The sequence below is a fragment of the Macroventuria anomochaeta genome (genome assembly GCF_010093625.1).
Source record: "Macroventuria anomochaeta strain CBS 525.71 unplaced genomic scaffold BU25scaffold_54, whole genome shotgun sequence".
Taxonomy (NCBI): domain Eukaryota; kingdom Fungi; phylum Ascomycota; class Dothideomycetes; order Pleosporales; family Didymellaceae; genus Macroventuria; species Macroventuria anomochaeta.
The window spans coordinates 146,284-159,931 of record NW_022985415.1 but is presented as its reverse complement, the minus strand read 5'-3'; the positions used below and the strand labels follow the sequence as shown (position 1 = coordinate 159,931).

Genomic DNA, 13,648 nt, shown 5'->3' with positions numbered 1-13,648 from the left:
CCGGCAGTTCCCTGAAGAGGCAAATTCCCCTTTTATTGGGTTGTCCGAGATATATACGACGATGAGGGTCCCATGCTGCTTCTGGTTCCGTTGCATTCTCACACTGGAGCTCGTTCGTTGAGCAAAGGTGCCATAACATCATGTCGGCATCTGTCGAAGACTTCCAGCTTGCTGCGGTGGCAGCAGGCTTTACAATTGGGTTCGGATTCCTTACGGTATGGGAGGCTATCCAGCAAACACGGCGGAACCGTAACCCGCTGAGGTCGGTATACATCTACATGCTGTGGGGTGAGATTCTTGCGAACATATGCATTGGAGTTGTTGGATGGCTTTTCTTGACTGGAACATTGGGTCCCTCGTAAGATGTCTCAATCACTTCCTGACACCGATCGATGCTAACATCTTGACAGTGTCCCGGTCTTGTTCTTTATCCTGCTCTTCTGGGTCTTCCAGATCCAGCTACTCATGCAAATTATCATCAACCGAATCGCACTCATCGCTGAACATCGAAAGACTGTCCGCAACATCAAGTGGGGTACCGTGCTTATCATCACTGCCATCAATATCGCCGTCTTCTGTATCTGGATCCCCGCGCACACCGTTCCACCCGCCAGCCAGGTCTTTCTCAACATCAACGCTGTTTGGGACAAAATCTCCAAGGTTCTCATCCTCATCGTCGACGCTGGTCTCAACTGGTACTTCCTGCGCATCGTGAAGATCAGGCTTGTTGATCAAGTCGGTCTCACGAAGTACAAGCCGCTCGTGAGCTTCAACGCAAAGCTTATGATAGTCTCCATTGCCATGGACGTAAGTTGCCAGATCCATCTGAGCAAAGAAGCATAGGCTAACATTATCAGGGTCTCCTAATCGGTCTCATGTTCCTGAAGAACCAAGTTGTCTACGTTCAATTCCACCCGGTTGTCTACATGGTGAAACTGAACATCGAAATGTCCATGGCCTCCCTGATTGTTCGCCTCGCCCAGGGCAAGACGGAGAACGACGCCGATCCCGAAGATTTCGGCAGCTCCACTGGCCCATCCAACTCGCACTCCGACCGCCGTACAAAATCAAAGCCGAACCAGTTCCAGTCTTTCCAGTTGACTTCCGCGAAAGGCGGCATAAGGAGCAAGATCCACAGCCGCAACGACAGTGACGAGAGTCTTGGGCATATTCATCGCACTACGGAGTTAAATGTGGTGGTCGAGCATGTGGACAAGCTGAAGGACAGCAGTGAAGGCAGCTCGAGGAGTAGTCATGAGACACCTCAGAGCATGTTTGGGGATGAGACGCCGTTGCACAAGAACAACATACGGATCACTGGAAAGGTGTTGTAATATTTCTTTTGTTTGTTAAGAAGATACCACCATACAGAAAGTATATGTTCAATTCATCATGACCGTTAATGATCTCTTGCCTGCTCGTTGTGGAGCGAAAATTCAACTAATCGCGACTGACAGTAGGGTCCCACGCACACGGCTCATAAGATTCGATGTCGAGGGTCTTCATGTCTTCTGCAGATAGCTCGAAATCGTAGACCTGGGCGTTCTCTTCGATTCTGGACTTTGTGACAGACTTTGGAAGAGGAATAAAGCCCTGGTTAGTCAAGTCAGCATGTGCTCCACTTGGATATTGGCATAATCAACTCACCATCTGCAAACTCCACCGAATCAGGACCTGACTTGGCGTCTTCCCATACTTCTTCACCAATGGTGCCAAGAGAGGATCATCGTTTTTTGTCGCCCTCACAATCGGGCAGTATGCCTCACAGAGTACACCTCTCTGCTTGCACCAATCGGCGATGTCCTTCCTTGCAAGCCAGGGGTGTAGCTCCACCTGGTTGATACTGATCACACCACCCTTGCCCTTGCCTTGACTGTTCTCTGTCTCCTTGATATATGTCTCCAACTCAACGAGATGATGAACACCGTAATTACTCACACCGATGCTCCGAATTTTTCCAGCCTCTACACCCTCAACAAGCGCCTTCCACGCCCCAATCCGGTTCTCCTTGCCTCCATAGGGCGAGTGCAGAAGGTATAGATCCACATAATCGAAACCAGTGATCTTTAACGTGTTGTCGATGTGCTGCTTCGAATTCTCGTAGTTCATGTCCTTAGGTGGGATCTTTGATGTGAAGAACAGCTCATCTCTTGCGATGCCACTGGCCTTCATGCCTTCAGCCGATGGCTGTTCATTCCGGTACGCAACCGCAGAGTCGACGTGTTTATACCCGTTCTTGAGCGCATGCTGCACTACTTCCGCACACTCGGTGGCGGGTGTTTGATAGACTCCATAGCCTAGTGCTGGGATTTCGTAGCCAGATAGCATGCGATATTTGGTGTTGATGGATAGGTTGGACATGTTTGCGACCGGTAGAGATGACGTGCCAAGGTTGCGAACTATCTTGTATGCAGCAGAGTTGGTGGTCGGAATGGTACACGTGAGGCGTTAGCGGATATAAGTGGAGATAACTAGGTTTAGTGTGAACCTCACGTAATGGAGGCTGCCTGATCTGCAACACCACAATCCCACGTTTGTCGAAGTTATTGAAGCCGTTCCCTCCTCCGACATGACAAAGCTCTGGGGCTCCAAGTCATATCGCGACAGCTCACGAACAGCCTCCACATCACCTGATCCCATGTTACTATCCAGAACTCCGGGTTTCCTCTCATAGACTCAAAGAATATCACCTTACGTCTGTTCCGAATTCCAGAATGGCTTAATGGTTAATGCGGCATACCATGATGCGCCTCGAGTCTGCCTTGTAGTTCGCCCCGTCCTGTTCATGAAGATAAGAGGACATAATTTCTCAACTCCTGCAGAAACTTCAACATCCACCAGATACGAAGTTGGCAGCACGCCTAACGGCACAGATATCTGTCCTTGGTTCACTAACTTACACAACAGCAAAAGTATTAGGCAACAATACTCCACCTTCGCCGAGCGCACATCAACAGCATCCCACAAACAACAAAGGACACGGTAATCACTATGCACGTTCACTTACAGTCTCCTTTTCCCGGATGTTGTCTTGAGCGGATCGTTACGCAGGTGGCAACCCTGACTACTCATCCGCTATGCTTTTCTCCAAGCTCCTTACTCTCTTGTCATCTTTACCGACCCTCATTCATGCACTTCAAAAAGGGACAGGTGGCGTGACGGGAGCCATGCGCGAGAATACACAGGAAGACATGAAGAGAAATTGTGCGAACGTGCCGAAGAACGATTTCTTTCTTGAAGGTCGAAGGCTGGTTGCTGACGTTGGTATTTCTTTATTCAACAAGTGTTGTTGCGTGACGAAGGGTTCAATCATCCCAGTTCGTGCTGCCAGGCGCCATAGGCTTGGTGCATTTCTATCATGTCAATCGTGCTCTTCGTCCCAAGAACTAACGTTCGGTCAAGGACCGCAACTCTTTTGAATAACCTGTTTTCGCCTTTTGACTTTCCCTGCTTGTCTACTCCTTATCGAAACGGACAGCTGGCTGCTCCTTGATCCAGCTCAAATCCACCTTGTGTCCAAGCAGCTCACGAATATTCGACACACCGTACTTCATCATTGTCGGGCGCTCGAGAGACAAACCGAATCCGTAGACACGCATGTCCTTGGGCAAGCCCATGGGCTCCAGCATCTCAGGCCTGAACATGCCGGAGTTACCGATCTCGATCCATCGCTTCAGACCCTTGTGGTACCCGAAGATCTCCATGCTCGGCTGTGTAGAACGTCAGTATAGGCAAGGAAGCCAGCAAGGCTGAAGGAGACGTACCTCTGTGTAGGGGTTGTAGGCGGGCTTGAAACGCAGGTTCTCAAGACCCATGTTGGCGAAGAAGTCACCGAGGAAACGCTGGAGGCCTTCAAAGTGTTAGTTGAGAAACGAGAACGCTACTAGCTGATTAAAGACGTACCACCTAGTGTGAGGCCGAAATCAGCGATGACACCCTCGATTTGGTGAAATTCAGCCAAATGTGTAGCGTCGACGGTCTCGTTACGGAAGACACGATCGATTGAGAAGTAGCGTGCAGGTCGCGGGTCTTCTGCTAATCGGTGAAGCGCCCATGTTGATACGGCAGTGGTGTGTGTGCGGAGGACCAGACGTAATGTCTCCTCATCCTTGAACTTGTAGCGGTCTGCAGCTCGGATTAGCAAATGCTGTGTATGCGCCTCGGCCGCTCATTAGCGGTATTCCGGTACAACGTACAGCCTATTGAGCCGAAAGCGCCATCCTCGTGGACCTTTTTGACATCGTTCCAATATTTCTCGAAATCCCTGGGCTTCTTTTCCCGCTTGTCGCCTGTCGAGAAGAGACGTTGTGAGCTTGCCTCCATCTGGTCCATCTGCCTTTCGCTGTCGGGGTCGGCGCGCGGCTTGTCAGCCGTAGGTGGGTCGGAGACGAAGAAAGTATCCTGCATATCGCGGGCAGGGTGCTGCTGTGGTACGAAGAGAGCATCGAAGTTCCAGAAGCCAGAATCGACGAAGCTGAGATAGGTCAGTTTACTGGTCGTACTGGTGCGCGCGCGAGATCTTACTGTCCAGTAGGCATCTCGACAAAGCCTTGCGAGAAGAAGATGTTCCTGAACTCTTGCCTGACCTTCATCAGTGGGTGTAATGCGCCAGCATCTTGCTGTGCTCCCAGCGCAGCGAAGTTGTAGGGCTTGAAGTTCGCTGTCTCCCAAGCACCGCTTGCGAGGAGGTCTGCTGTCAAGTCTGTGTGCTCCACAGGCATTTCCTTGGCGTACTTTGGTCCCTTGGTGACAGTGTATGTGATGACTTTGGTGACCGTGACGAGCCTCTTCTTCTTCAGGTCATTGAGCTGCTTGGCGTCTGATACGGTTTGCGACTCTTGAATGCCCTTAAGAAGCTTCTGCATGCTATCCTCTGGCTCTTCTGTGGCCACGAGAACGAGGTCGGTGCCGTCCTTCTTGATCCATTTGTTCTTGAAGGCATTACCTTGCCCTACGCTCGCAGACTCCTTGCCGACAATGCTCTGTGCCCAGGTTGTCAGCTCGGATCATATTGACCACATTTCAGCATGCTACCCACAGGCAATTCCTTGATAGCGATCTTCCCCGCCTCTTTCACTGCTTTCCAGACCTTGAATTCGTGACTTCCGTTCGCGACAATTCCTTCTGATTCTGGTGTGAGGTTGACCTGCTCCTTGTCCAGAGTCTTGTATTCGACCATCGATCGGCTGGCAAGCCTGTCGAGTGCTGCCTTGATGTCGCGCTGCGGTACAGCGGGGAAGTCTTCATTGCTCTGGAGCGTCTCTTTCGTGTCGAGGAGATCGAGTACGTCTTGTGTGAGGTTTTGACCTTGCGTCTCGAGCGGTACGGGCACCGGGCCCCGTGTTCCTGTCATTTCGGCGTGTATTGGTCTCGTTAGTCGTGCGCGGGGAGCTTCAATCAACTTTACGTGGGGTCGCGCTATGAGTCGAAAGTGGAAGGCACGCGGAAATTTGGAAGGCCCGAGCGGACCTGCACGCGATGCAATTGGCTCTGGTACTCGAGCATGCTGCGAACCGCTGTCTTTTTGAACTGTGCGTACTGTGCACATACGGCTATCATTGTACTTTGCTTCGTATACAATGGCTCTTGCTGAGACTTATGAGGAGGTAACCACATCCACGCATGGAGTGGACATACACAGTATTCGAGGCAACATGATGTTGATGCAGGTAAGGCCACGATCTGTCACATCCACAGCAGATTTGAGTCGTTGAGTTGATCTTACATGCGCGTAAGTACAGACAAGGAGTAAAACCAGGGCTGACGTTGTGGATGCCTTAACTAAGCATTGCTATGGGTGCTTGTAGTGTAGGTGGGAGCGTTCACATCGATGTCTTATGTTGAATGTCTTGCAGCATGCTTCTATTCAACGCATATTCTCCAAGATCATACATGTTCTTGCAACCCGACTCATTAAGTATGGTATAGTCTAGTTTGACCTTTGTAAAGATATTGCCTACGGGTCGTTCATGAAAGCGCGCAAGCAAGCAAGAAAGTCAGGTCAGAGGCTTTTCCACATGGCGTTTACCAGCCATTTCTTTTTCTATAAGCGACAGAAGCCGCTGACTTACCGCTTGAAGAGCCGCCTGCTGTCGCACCATGTAAAGTGCCATCGATAGTTTCTTCGTTTGGGCCCTGTGCATGATGAGGCAAAAGAATTCATCACCGGACCGGTTCCCAGGAATGAGGTCATGGCAAAATTGAACAACACAAGACCGCAAGATTGGCAGGCATGCAGATTGAGCTTGTTGTTCCTAACTGGAGATAGGTGTTAGACCCTGGAAGGGTTGCAAGACCTGCACTCATGGGCTTCAGGATGGCTGCTTGTTGGTTGTATGATGATTCCTCACTTGCGAGTGCACTTGTACGTGAACGCAATGCTCCAAGATAGTGCGGCCAGCTAGCGCAGTCTGAACATGAAGCTGTAAAGATGCGATATGATCGACGATGGAGCAGATCCACACCCACGTTGACCTGGCTGACGACGCCTGTTACAGAGAATTGAACATGGGGTTTCGCAGCCGTTCCACACATGATCATGGTTGCAAACTTGGAAAAATCCGTGATAGAGCCGGCAGAGCCGCATCGGCGAGGGTTAATACTTGGAAGTGGAGCCGCTGATGCGGCAGCGGAGCCTCAATCAGAGTCAAGCTTGCTGCGATGATGAGCATATGCTGGGATACAACGTCCGGCGTGGCAGCTGTCGAAGCTGAGGTTGTCAAGCCTGTCTGACCTTGGCGTGCGTTTGACGTGAACCACATGTCTCGGCCAAAGTCCGAGAGATGAAGAGAGATGAACGTCCTTCATGCGCGGTCCACTGTTATCAGAAACGGTCGCGGGAACAGGGGCCACACCCAGCGATCATTTCCGTCTCGATGCGTGCAGCGGAGATAGCTTAAGGCTGCCTGATGTCTACCTGAAAGCCACGAAACACTCTGCAACACGAAGGCCGACAACTGCACGAAAATGGATGAGCAGTCCTTTCGATAATCATCGAGAGCTTCAAAGCGGAATGAGCAGCCGATGATATGCCGCGACGGGATCAACGCTCTGAGGTCAATATCGAGGCGATAAAATTAGCGATGGAGCAGTCTCAGGCGGTCTCGATTGGATGGCCACCCTAGCAGGGCCGCGTACGCATCTCTCGCCCGCTGACTGAGCAGACAGCCAGCGAATCAGAGGGCACTACTCGACGGATTTGGCTGCGAACCGGCCAAGGGCGCGGGCAGCGGGCGAAATTGACACCAGGGGTAAGAAGGCACTCATCATCTCGCTGATATTTGTGGAGGGTGGTTGGGGGCGTGCTTCAAGGCTGGCAGCGTGGTGGAGCAGACAGACAGCTGCCGCTCGTCCACGTCAGGACTGCGCGGCCACGACAGGTTCACTGCTGTCGAAGAACAGTAGCAGACGCGGCGTTGTTGAGACAACGGCAGCGCGGGACTGTATCGATATGCAGGTGGCGGGGGCTACTTGAGATGATGGGAGTCGATAGCTACGAGCCGTGTGATTCGCTGGAGGGGGGGCGTGCGACCAACGACCGCAGAGCCGTCAGCAGTGTGCACCAGCGCCAGATGAAAGAATTGCAGCTCCAGCAGCTTGGCCTTCGTGATGGCAGAGCTGCCAGCCAGCTGCTGGGAGCAATTGCCCAAGTGCTGGCGCGGCAGCGTGCTGCTAACTGCGCGCTATTCACGGCGGCGACCCAGAATCAAGGCGGCCCTGCGCAGCGGTCTCTGGTCTAGCGCGGTGGAAGGAAGGCGCGAGCTGCGCCGCTAGCGGGCTAAGCTCTCTGGGGCGCGGAAAACCCCTAAGCAACGCTCGCACGCTCAGTCTTTTGTCTTGCCATCTCTGCTCCCCAACGCTGCACGCCTCCACTCCCATACGTCCCACCCACGGACAGTACGCTCGTTTCACCCGCCGCATCATCGACACTGACACTTCCTCACCTCGACCCCGCCCCCAGTGTCATCCAACAGCATCAGCGTCTGGCCTGGGCACTGCCTCCGCCGCACATGCAATAAGCGCACCTGGCGCACTCCCTCACAGGTGACACCACGGCTACAGACTCGACCGCACACACAATGGCCTCGCGCTTCAACCCCGGTAAGCTGTTCATCCGGACACGCTTCAACTACGAGAAGCTGCCCGGCGCCGACAGCCAGAGCTCCTCGCCGCTACCGATTTTTAGCAGCAAGTCATGGGGCACCCGCGGCCGCCAGCCCTCGTGGGTCAACAAGGTGCAGCGCCCTCGCTTCTCCATGGCGCGCATCCTGACCCTGCTTGTTACTGTCGTCGTCCTGGCGTCCATGCTCGGCGGCGGCATCTACAGGCGGCACAAGATGCACATGCAGCACGGCGGCGACGAGAGGAAACAGTACCACTGGGAACACTACCCACGGTAAGCATTGCCACGCACAGCGGTGATGATGACTAGATGACTAGATGACTGATTGTGTAGATTGACTGGGTTCTGGAATGGTGTTCGCACCCTCGTCCCCTACGGCGACTGGGTCTCTGAGCAGGACTTCGTCAAGTACTCGCAGAGCCCCAACCCCGAGGACAACATCAAGCCCAAGTGGCCGCACATGTCCAAGGACAACAAGGAGCCACCAATGGACCCCGTACCCTTCAACCCCTACCCCTTTGACTCAGAAGCGTACCTCAAGGACCACGACAAGGTCGAGACCTGCTACCTCGATGAGGACGAGAAGATCGACCTCCCTGACGTCTACGCCTACCCTGGTATTCCCCAGAACGCCACTGCACCCTTCTTCGGCTCGTACGAGGAGCTCGGCATGAACGATAAGGTCTGCTTCGAGCGATTCGGGCGTCTTGGACCTTACGGCTACTCCTACTCTCGTGACGAGGGTGGTCTCGAGATGTCTGGCAAGTCTGAGAAGGCTGGCTCTGAGAAGATCTGGAGCTGGGAGAAGAAGGTCGACTACCGCAAGGTTAAGTGGGCCGATGCTCAGAAGCGCTGCCACGAGAAGAACATGCACCGCTTCAAGAACGACACCGAGGCCGAGAGTGCTGGCCCCGCCAAGAAGAAGGTCCCTCGCCACGCCTACATCCTCCGCACCTGGACTGGCTACAAGTACAGCGACTACCAGATTCTTAGTCTTCGTGCGATGATCAACGAGCTTGCATTGAAGTCTGGCGGCGAGTACGATGTCCACTTTCTGATCCACGTCAAGGATGACAGCATCCCGATCTGGTCTTCAGAGGAGATTTACCAGAAGGTCATCGAGGACAATCTGCCCAAGGAATTCTGGGGCATGGCTACTTTGTGGTCTGGCGCTCAGATGCAGATGTACTACCCCGAGCCTTTCCCTAACAACGTCTACAACCACGCCAAGGCGCCCGTCCACTCCGTCTACCGCAGCGCTCACTTCGCTCTGCAGTGGTTCTCTCAGGCTCGCCCTGAGTACGACTTCTACTGGAATTGGGAGATGGATCTCCGTCTCACTGGTCACTACTACGAGTTCAACACCAAGATTGGCGGGTTCGCCAAGAGGCAGCCGCGCAAGGGTCTGTGGGAGCGTTCTTCTCGCTACTACATTCCCGAGCTCCATGGCTCATGGAAGAATTTTACCGAAATGGTTGAGGAGGAGCTCTACAACAGCGACGAGAAGCCTGTCTGGGGCCCTCCCAAGTTCGAGAACACCGGCATGCTTCCCAGCCCCCCTGAGACCGAGCCCCCCACATCCTATCTCCAGGACAACTATGAGTGGGGTGTTGGTGAAGAAGCTGACATCATCACCTTCAACCCAATCTTCGACCCGGCGAAGACCAACTGGGTGTTCCGTGACGACGTTACCGGCTACGACCTCGAGCTCCCCGAGCCACCACGACGATGCGCCATCATCACTGTTGCACGACTTTCAAAGCGTCTCTTGGACCTGATGCATCGCGAAACGTATCTAATGAAGCACCACATGTTCCCCGAGATGTGGCCGCCAACGGTCGCGTTCCACCACGGACTGAAGGCTGTATACGCAAACCATCCCGTTTACTTCGATCACAACTGGCCGCTCGAGGCGCTCGACGGCACATACAACAAGCCCCCCAAGCCAACCGACAGTGTTTTCGGCTGGGGTGAGCACAACCAGCTCGGCAACAGCTTCTACTACAATGCTGGTTTCTCTTCTGAGTGGTGGAGGAGATGGCTCGGCTCGCGCGAGAACGACAAGGGCGGTCCGGCAGAGGAAGAGGCCAACACTGGCCGTCTCTGCATGCGCCCTGCGCTGTTCCACCCCGTCAAGTACGAAAAGGGTTCCGAATGATCTGTACGCTTCTCCGAATTATCCATTTAATCCGCGCTTCTTTTCGTCTTCTTCTTAGCGCGGCTGCGCTTGCGATAGACTTTTGCGACATCACAGCGCTGTCACATCTTTCGACAGGCGCTTTCACATTGGGCGGCGTTCACGGCGTATTCGCAACGATCTGATATCTATCTCCCGGCACTGTACACTTCTCATCTGGCCGACTGTCGTTTTCTTTATACCTTCTACCGCGCGCATGCCTCATTCTACACATCAAAAGTCGGAGATGTAATTAGCCGCATCTGGCATTTCCATTCCTTTGGAACAGGCGCGTTTTTGGATTGGACTGATCACTTTGTTTTGGATCGATTGCAAGATTGTGGGCTGAGAGCTGAGAGCTGAGAGCTGAGAGCTGGCCGTGGCTGGCGCATGGTTGATACGTGTAGATGATGAGAAGCCGCGCACTCGCTGCGGCTTCGTTCTCAACTGAATCGCAACGCGCTGGTCGAGATTGGATGGTTGTAGACTATGAATGAATGGATTTAATTACTATTGCTCTTTCCTTGCCTAGGCGACTTGCTTGACGTTCGCTCCTTCCATTTTTTTTCACAACTGAACCTCAGACCTTACGTTACAACTAAGCCTAGTCCTTTTCATCCTCTTCTCTTGTCCCTGCCAGTCTAGCCAGGTATGGTGATGTTCGTGTCCACGGGAAGCCGTCAGGGTTGGTTTATCACCTAAGCAAAGCTTGTGGTGATAAGGGGGTAGTAGCCGTCTAGTCAAAGACCGTGGTAGCTGGTAGCAATGAGTACTGAGTATACTGTCTGGCTCGAGAACAGGTGAGATTCCAATAACAAAGTTGATTGACAAGGTTGAATACAAACCATAAGGGTTGTGTTCCTGCTTGCTATATACTTGAGATGTCCCATGATGTTTCACAGTCTCTCACAGAGTTCTAAGGGGGCCTTGTGAGATTTGTGAGACTTCTGTGGGAGTTGTGGTGAGTCACGTGGTGAGTGTTGCAGAGTCCCATGGTCTGGGCTCAGGCCTTCCACAGGATTTTGTGGGACGCTGCATTTTACATCGATTGCAGCTGATTACTTTACATCGATTGCAGGTGAACATGAAAACATAATGAAAGCTGCGAGCTTATTGCGATTAAGCTTAAATTTAGCGAGGGTGAACGGGGTCGAAATGGCCCCACCGAAGTGCCCCTCCAGTGCGTCACTGTCTTTCGATTAACAATAGCCATCCCGTACCTCGCCAACACTTTTTGTACCGCTTCACAGGCGCCCACCACTCCAGCAGCTTCAAGAATATCTCAAGCAGCCAGCGGGTCCGCAAAACTACCCACAACCGGCAACATGAGGTTACTCAAGTCACAAATCGACCAGAAGACTGGGTCTGGCTTTGTGACGCTGTTGCCAGAGGAGCCAGAGGATATGGTACTTCGCCTTACACAATACCCCAGATCATGTTGCTGACCTTGCGCGTAGTGGCACGCATACAACCTCATCCAAGAACATGATCGCATTCGCGCAAAGGCCGTACGCCGCGTATCCAAGACGTCAGACGCAGGCTCCGTATCCTCGCAGCGCATAGCCCTCGACCTCACAATCCAAGTCACCAGCACAGACTTCGATATCGGTTCCGGGCAGCTACATGTCTCGGGGAAGGTCGCCTCAGAGAACGAGCACGTCAAGCTAGGGCAGCACCACACGCTCGACCTCGAGCTCAACCGCAAATTCACACTGGAAAAAGCCGACGGATGGGACAGTGTCGCCTTGGAGATGCTGAAAGAAGCCTCCGAAACCGAGCGCCACGCAGAGCTCTGGGCTGTCGTTCTCGGCGAAGGCACAGCAAACATATGCATGATCACCGAGCACCAGACCATCCTACGCCAACGCATCGAAGTCGGCGTCCCGCGAAAGCGCAAAGGCGGCATCGACGGCCACACGAAAGGCATGGAGAAGTTCTTCTCCACCACGCTCTCTACGCTGCTACGACAGATCGACCTCCCCGCCGCGACCGCAACACAAGGCAAGACACTACCGCTGCTCCTCGCGAGCCCGGGCTTCGTAGCCAACGCATTCCTAGCATACATCAAGACAGAAGCAACACGTACAACCAACAAGCCCCTCATGGCGCTTATTCCCAGCATTGTCGTCGCACATAGCTCCTCCGCACACATCCACTCTCTCAACGAAATCCTCTCCTCCCCCGCGATCACCACAAAACTCTCCGACACAAAATACGCTCGCGAAACAGCCCTCATGGACAAATTCCTCACACTCATGCGCCTCGACGACGGACGCGCATGGTACGGCCCCCGCGAAGTTGAGCGTGCGGTTGATAAGGGAGCGGTGGGGAGAGGTGGAGGTGTGTTGATGATCAATAATAGTTTGTTTCGGGCGCAGAATGTTAAGCAGAGGAGGAAATGGGTGGTGCTGGTGGATCGGGTGAGGGATGTTGAAGGTGGTGAGGTGAGGGTGTTGAGTTCGTTGCATGAGAGCGGGAAGAGGTTGGAGGGATTGGGTGGGGTCGCGGCGATACTGACGTATCCGCTTGAAGACTTGGACGAAGAAGGGGAGGGTGATGAGTTTGGGGGCGGAGACGAGGAACAGGGGGAGATGGTTATTTAGTGTGATGTGAAGGTTGTGAAGATACCCCGGATTGGCATCATTGTTGATGTATGAGTGCTCAGTTCGATTGACATGCTCGTGCACTGTGTACACTGTATAGGCAACCTCAACTGGCCATCTCACTAGTTTCTCTAGGGCATTGTCGGAGCTTAAGTGCTTCGCACTATATCAGCATCTCAACCGCTGCTAGGCCCTCTCTGACTTGACTGTGCTGATACAGTCTCGCACGATCTTTGGTCCATCTTTGACCATTGAGTCTCTATGCTTTCCGAGAAATACGTACACAGTCCTCCATTCTCATCCCTAAAGAGTCCCGACGGGTTTCCAAGTCTTTTAGATATCTATGTGATAGGAGCTCAGATGAGATACTCCAGTGACCACGAGCAACCCGCAAAGGCGTCATCGGCTGATCCCTCTTTGCCCCTGAACATAGTCCTTTGAAGAGCCAGTCGTCGAAGTGCCGGGCGGCCCAAAGGGCAATGCGCACCGTAACGGGTTCGCTTGGACTGTAGCTCCTTCTGAACGAGATGCAGTCGAGGAATTTCGACCAGGCCAGATGTGGGTGTTTCCGGTAATGTCGTAAGAGACCGAAACTATCCAGGAAGTTCTGCAGGCTTGCTTGGACAGTTGTAACTCGTGGCATCGGCGGCTTCCGGATTCCGGATCTCGAATTCGACGTACGGTCCGTTTGTATAAGGAGTGGCCGGATCAAAGTCCAGGGATAAGACTCGGTGGAGGAGAAAGACT

At 53.2% G+C, this 13,648-nt stretch overlaps 5 protein-coding genes across 5 annotated transcripts; 3 read left to right on the top strand and 2 right to left on the bottom strand.

The window, feature by feature from the left end:
- Positions 1–121: 121 nt before the first annotated feature.
- BU25DRAFT_404372 (uncharacterized protein) lies at positions 122–1,334 on the top strand (the record flags this gene model as incomplete). The annotated part of the gene is made up of 3 exons (XM_033705118.1): positions 122–358; positions 411–807; positions 858–1,334. The coding sequence occupies exons 1-3, from the start codon at positions 141–143 to the stop codon at positions 1,332–1,334; spliced, it is 1,092 nt and encodes a 363-aa protein (XP_033555751.1). The 5' UTR covers positions 122–140.
- On the bottom strand, positions 1,329–2,532 carry BU25DRAFT_416077 (aldo-keto reductase-like protein). Its single transcript, XM_033707690.1, has 2 exons — positions 1,648–2,532; positions 1,329–1,593 (listed from the first exon to the last, which is right to left on the bottom strand). The coding sequence occupies exons 1-2, from the start codon at positions 2,359–2,361 to the stop codon at positions 1,441–1,443; spliced, it is 867 nt and encodes a 288-aa protein (XP_033555750.1). The 5' UTR covers positions 2,362–2,532; the 3' UTR covers positions 1,329–1,440.
- Positions 2,533–3,130: 598 nt separating this feature from the next.
- BU25DRAFT_416074 (uncharacterized protein) lies at positions 3,131–5,384 on the bottom strand. Its single transcript, XM_033707689.1, has 6 exons — positions 5,039–5,384; positions 4,525–4,982; positions 4,197–4,474; positions 3,904–4,125; positions 3,765–3,850; positions 3,131–3,710 (listed from the first exon to the last, which is right to left on the bottom strand). Exons 1-6 carry the CDS (start codon positions 5,351–5,353, stop codon positions 3,456–3,458), a joined length of 1,614 nt encoding a protein of 537 aa, XP_033555749.1. The 5' UTR covers positions 5,354–5,384; the 3' UTR covers positions 3,131–3,455.
- Positions 5,385–8,078: 2,694 nt separating this feature from the next.
- On the top strand, positions 8,079–10,280 carry BU25DRAFT_463637 (uncharacterized protein; the record flags this gene model as incomplete). Its single annotated transcript, XM_033710617.1, has 2 exons — positions 8,079–8,395; positions 8,456–10,280. The coding sequence occupies 2 exons, from the start codon at positions 8,079–8,081 to the stop codon at positions 10,278–10,280; spliced, it is 2,142 nt and encodes a 713-aa protein (XP_033555748.1).
- A 1,234-nt stretch (positions 10,281–11,514) lies between these two features.
- On the top strand, positions 11,515–13,034 carry BU25DRAFT_379509 (uncharacterized protein). Its single transcript, XM_033704199.1, has 2 exons — positions 11,515–11,704; positions 11,756–13,034. Exons 1-2 carry the CDS (start codon positions 11,624–11,626, stop codon positions 12,899–12,901), a joined length of 1,227 nt encoding a protein of 408 aa, XP_033555747.1. The 5' UTR covers positions 11,515–11,623; the 3' UTR covers positions 12,902–13,034.
- The last annotated feature ends 614 nt before the right edge of the window (positions 13,035–13,648 follow it).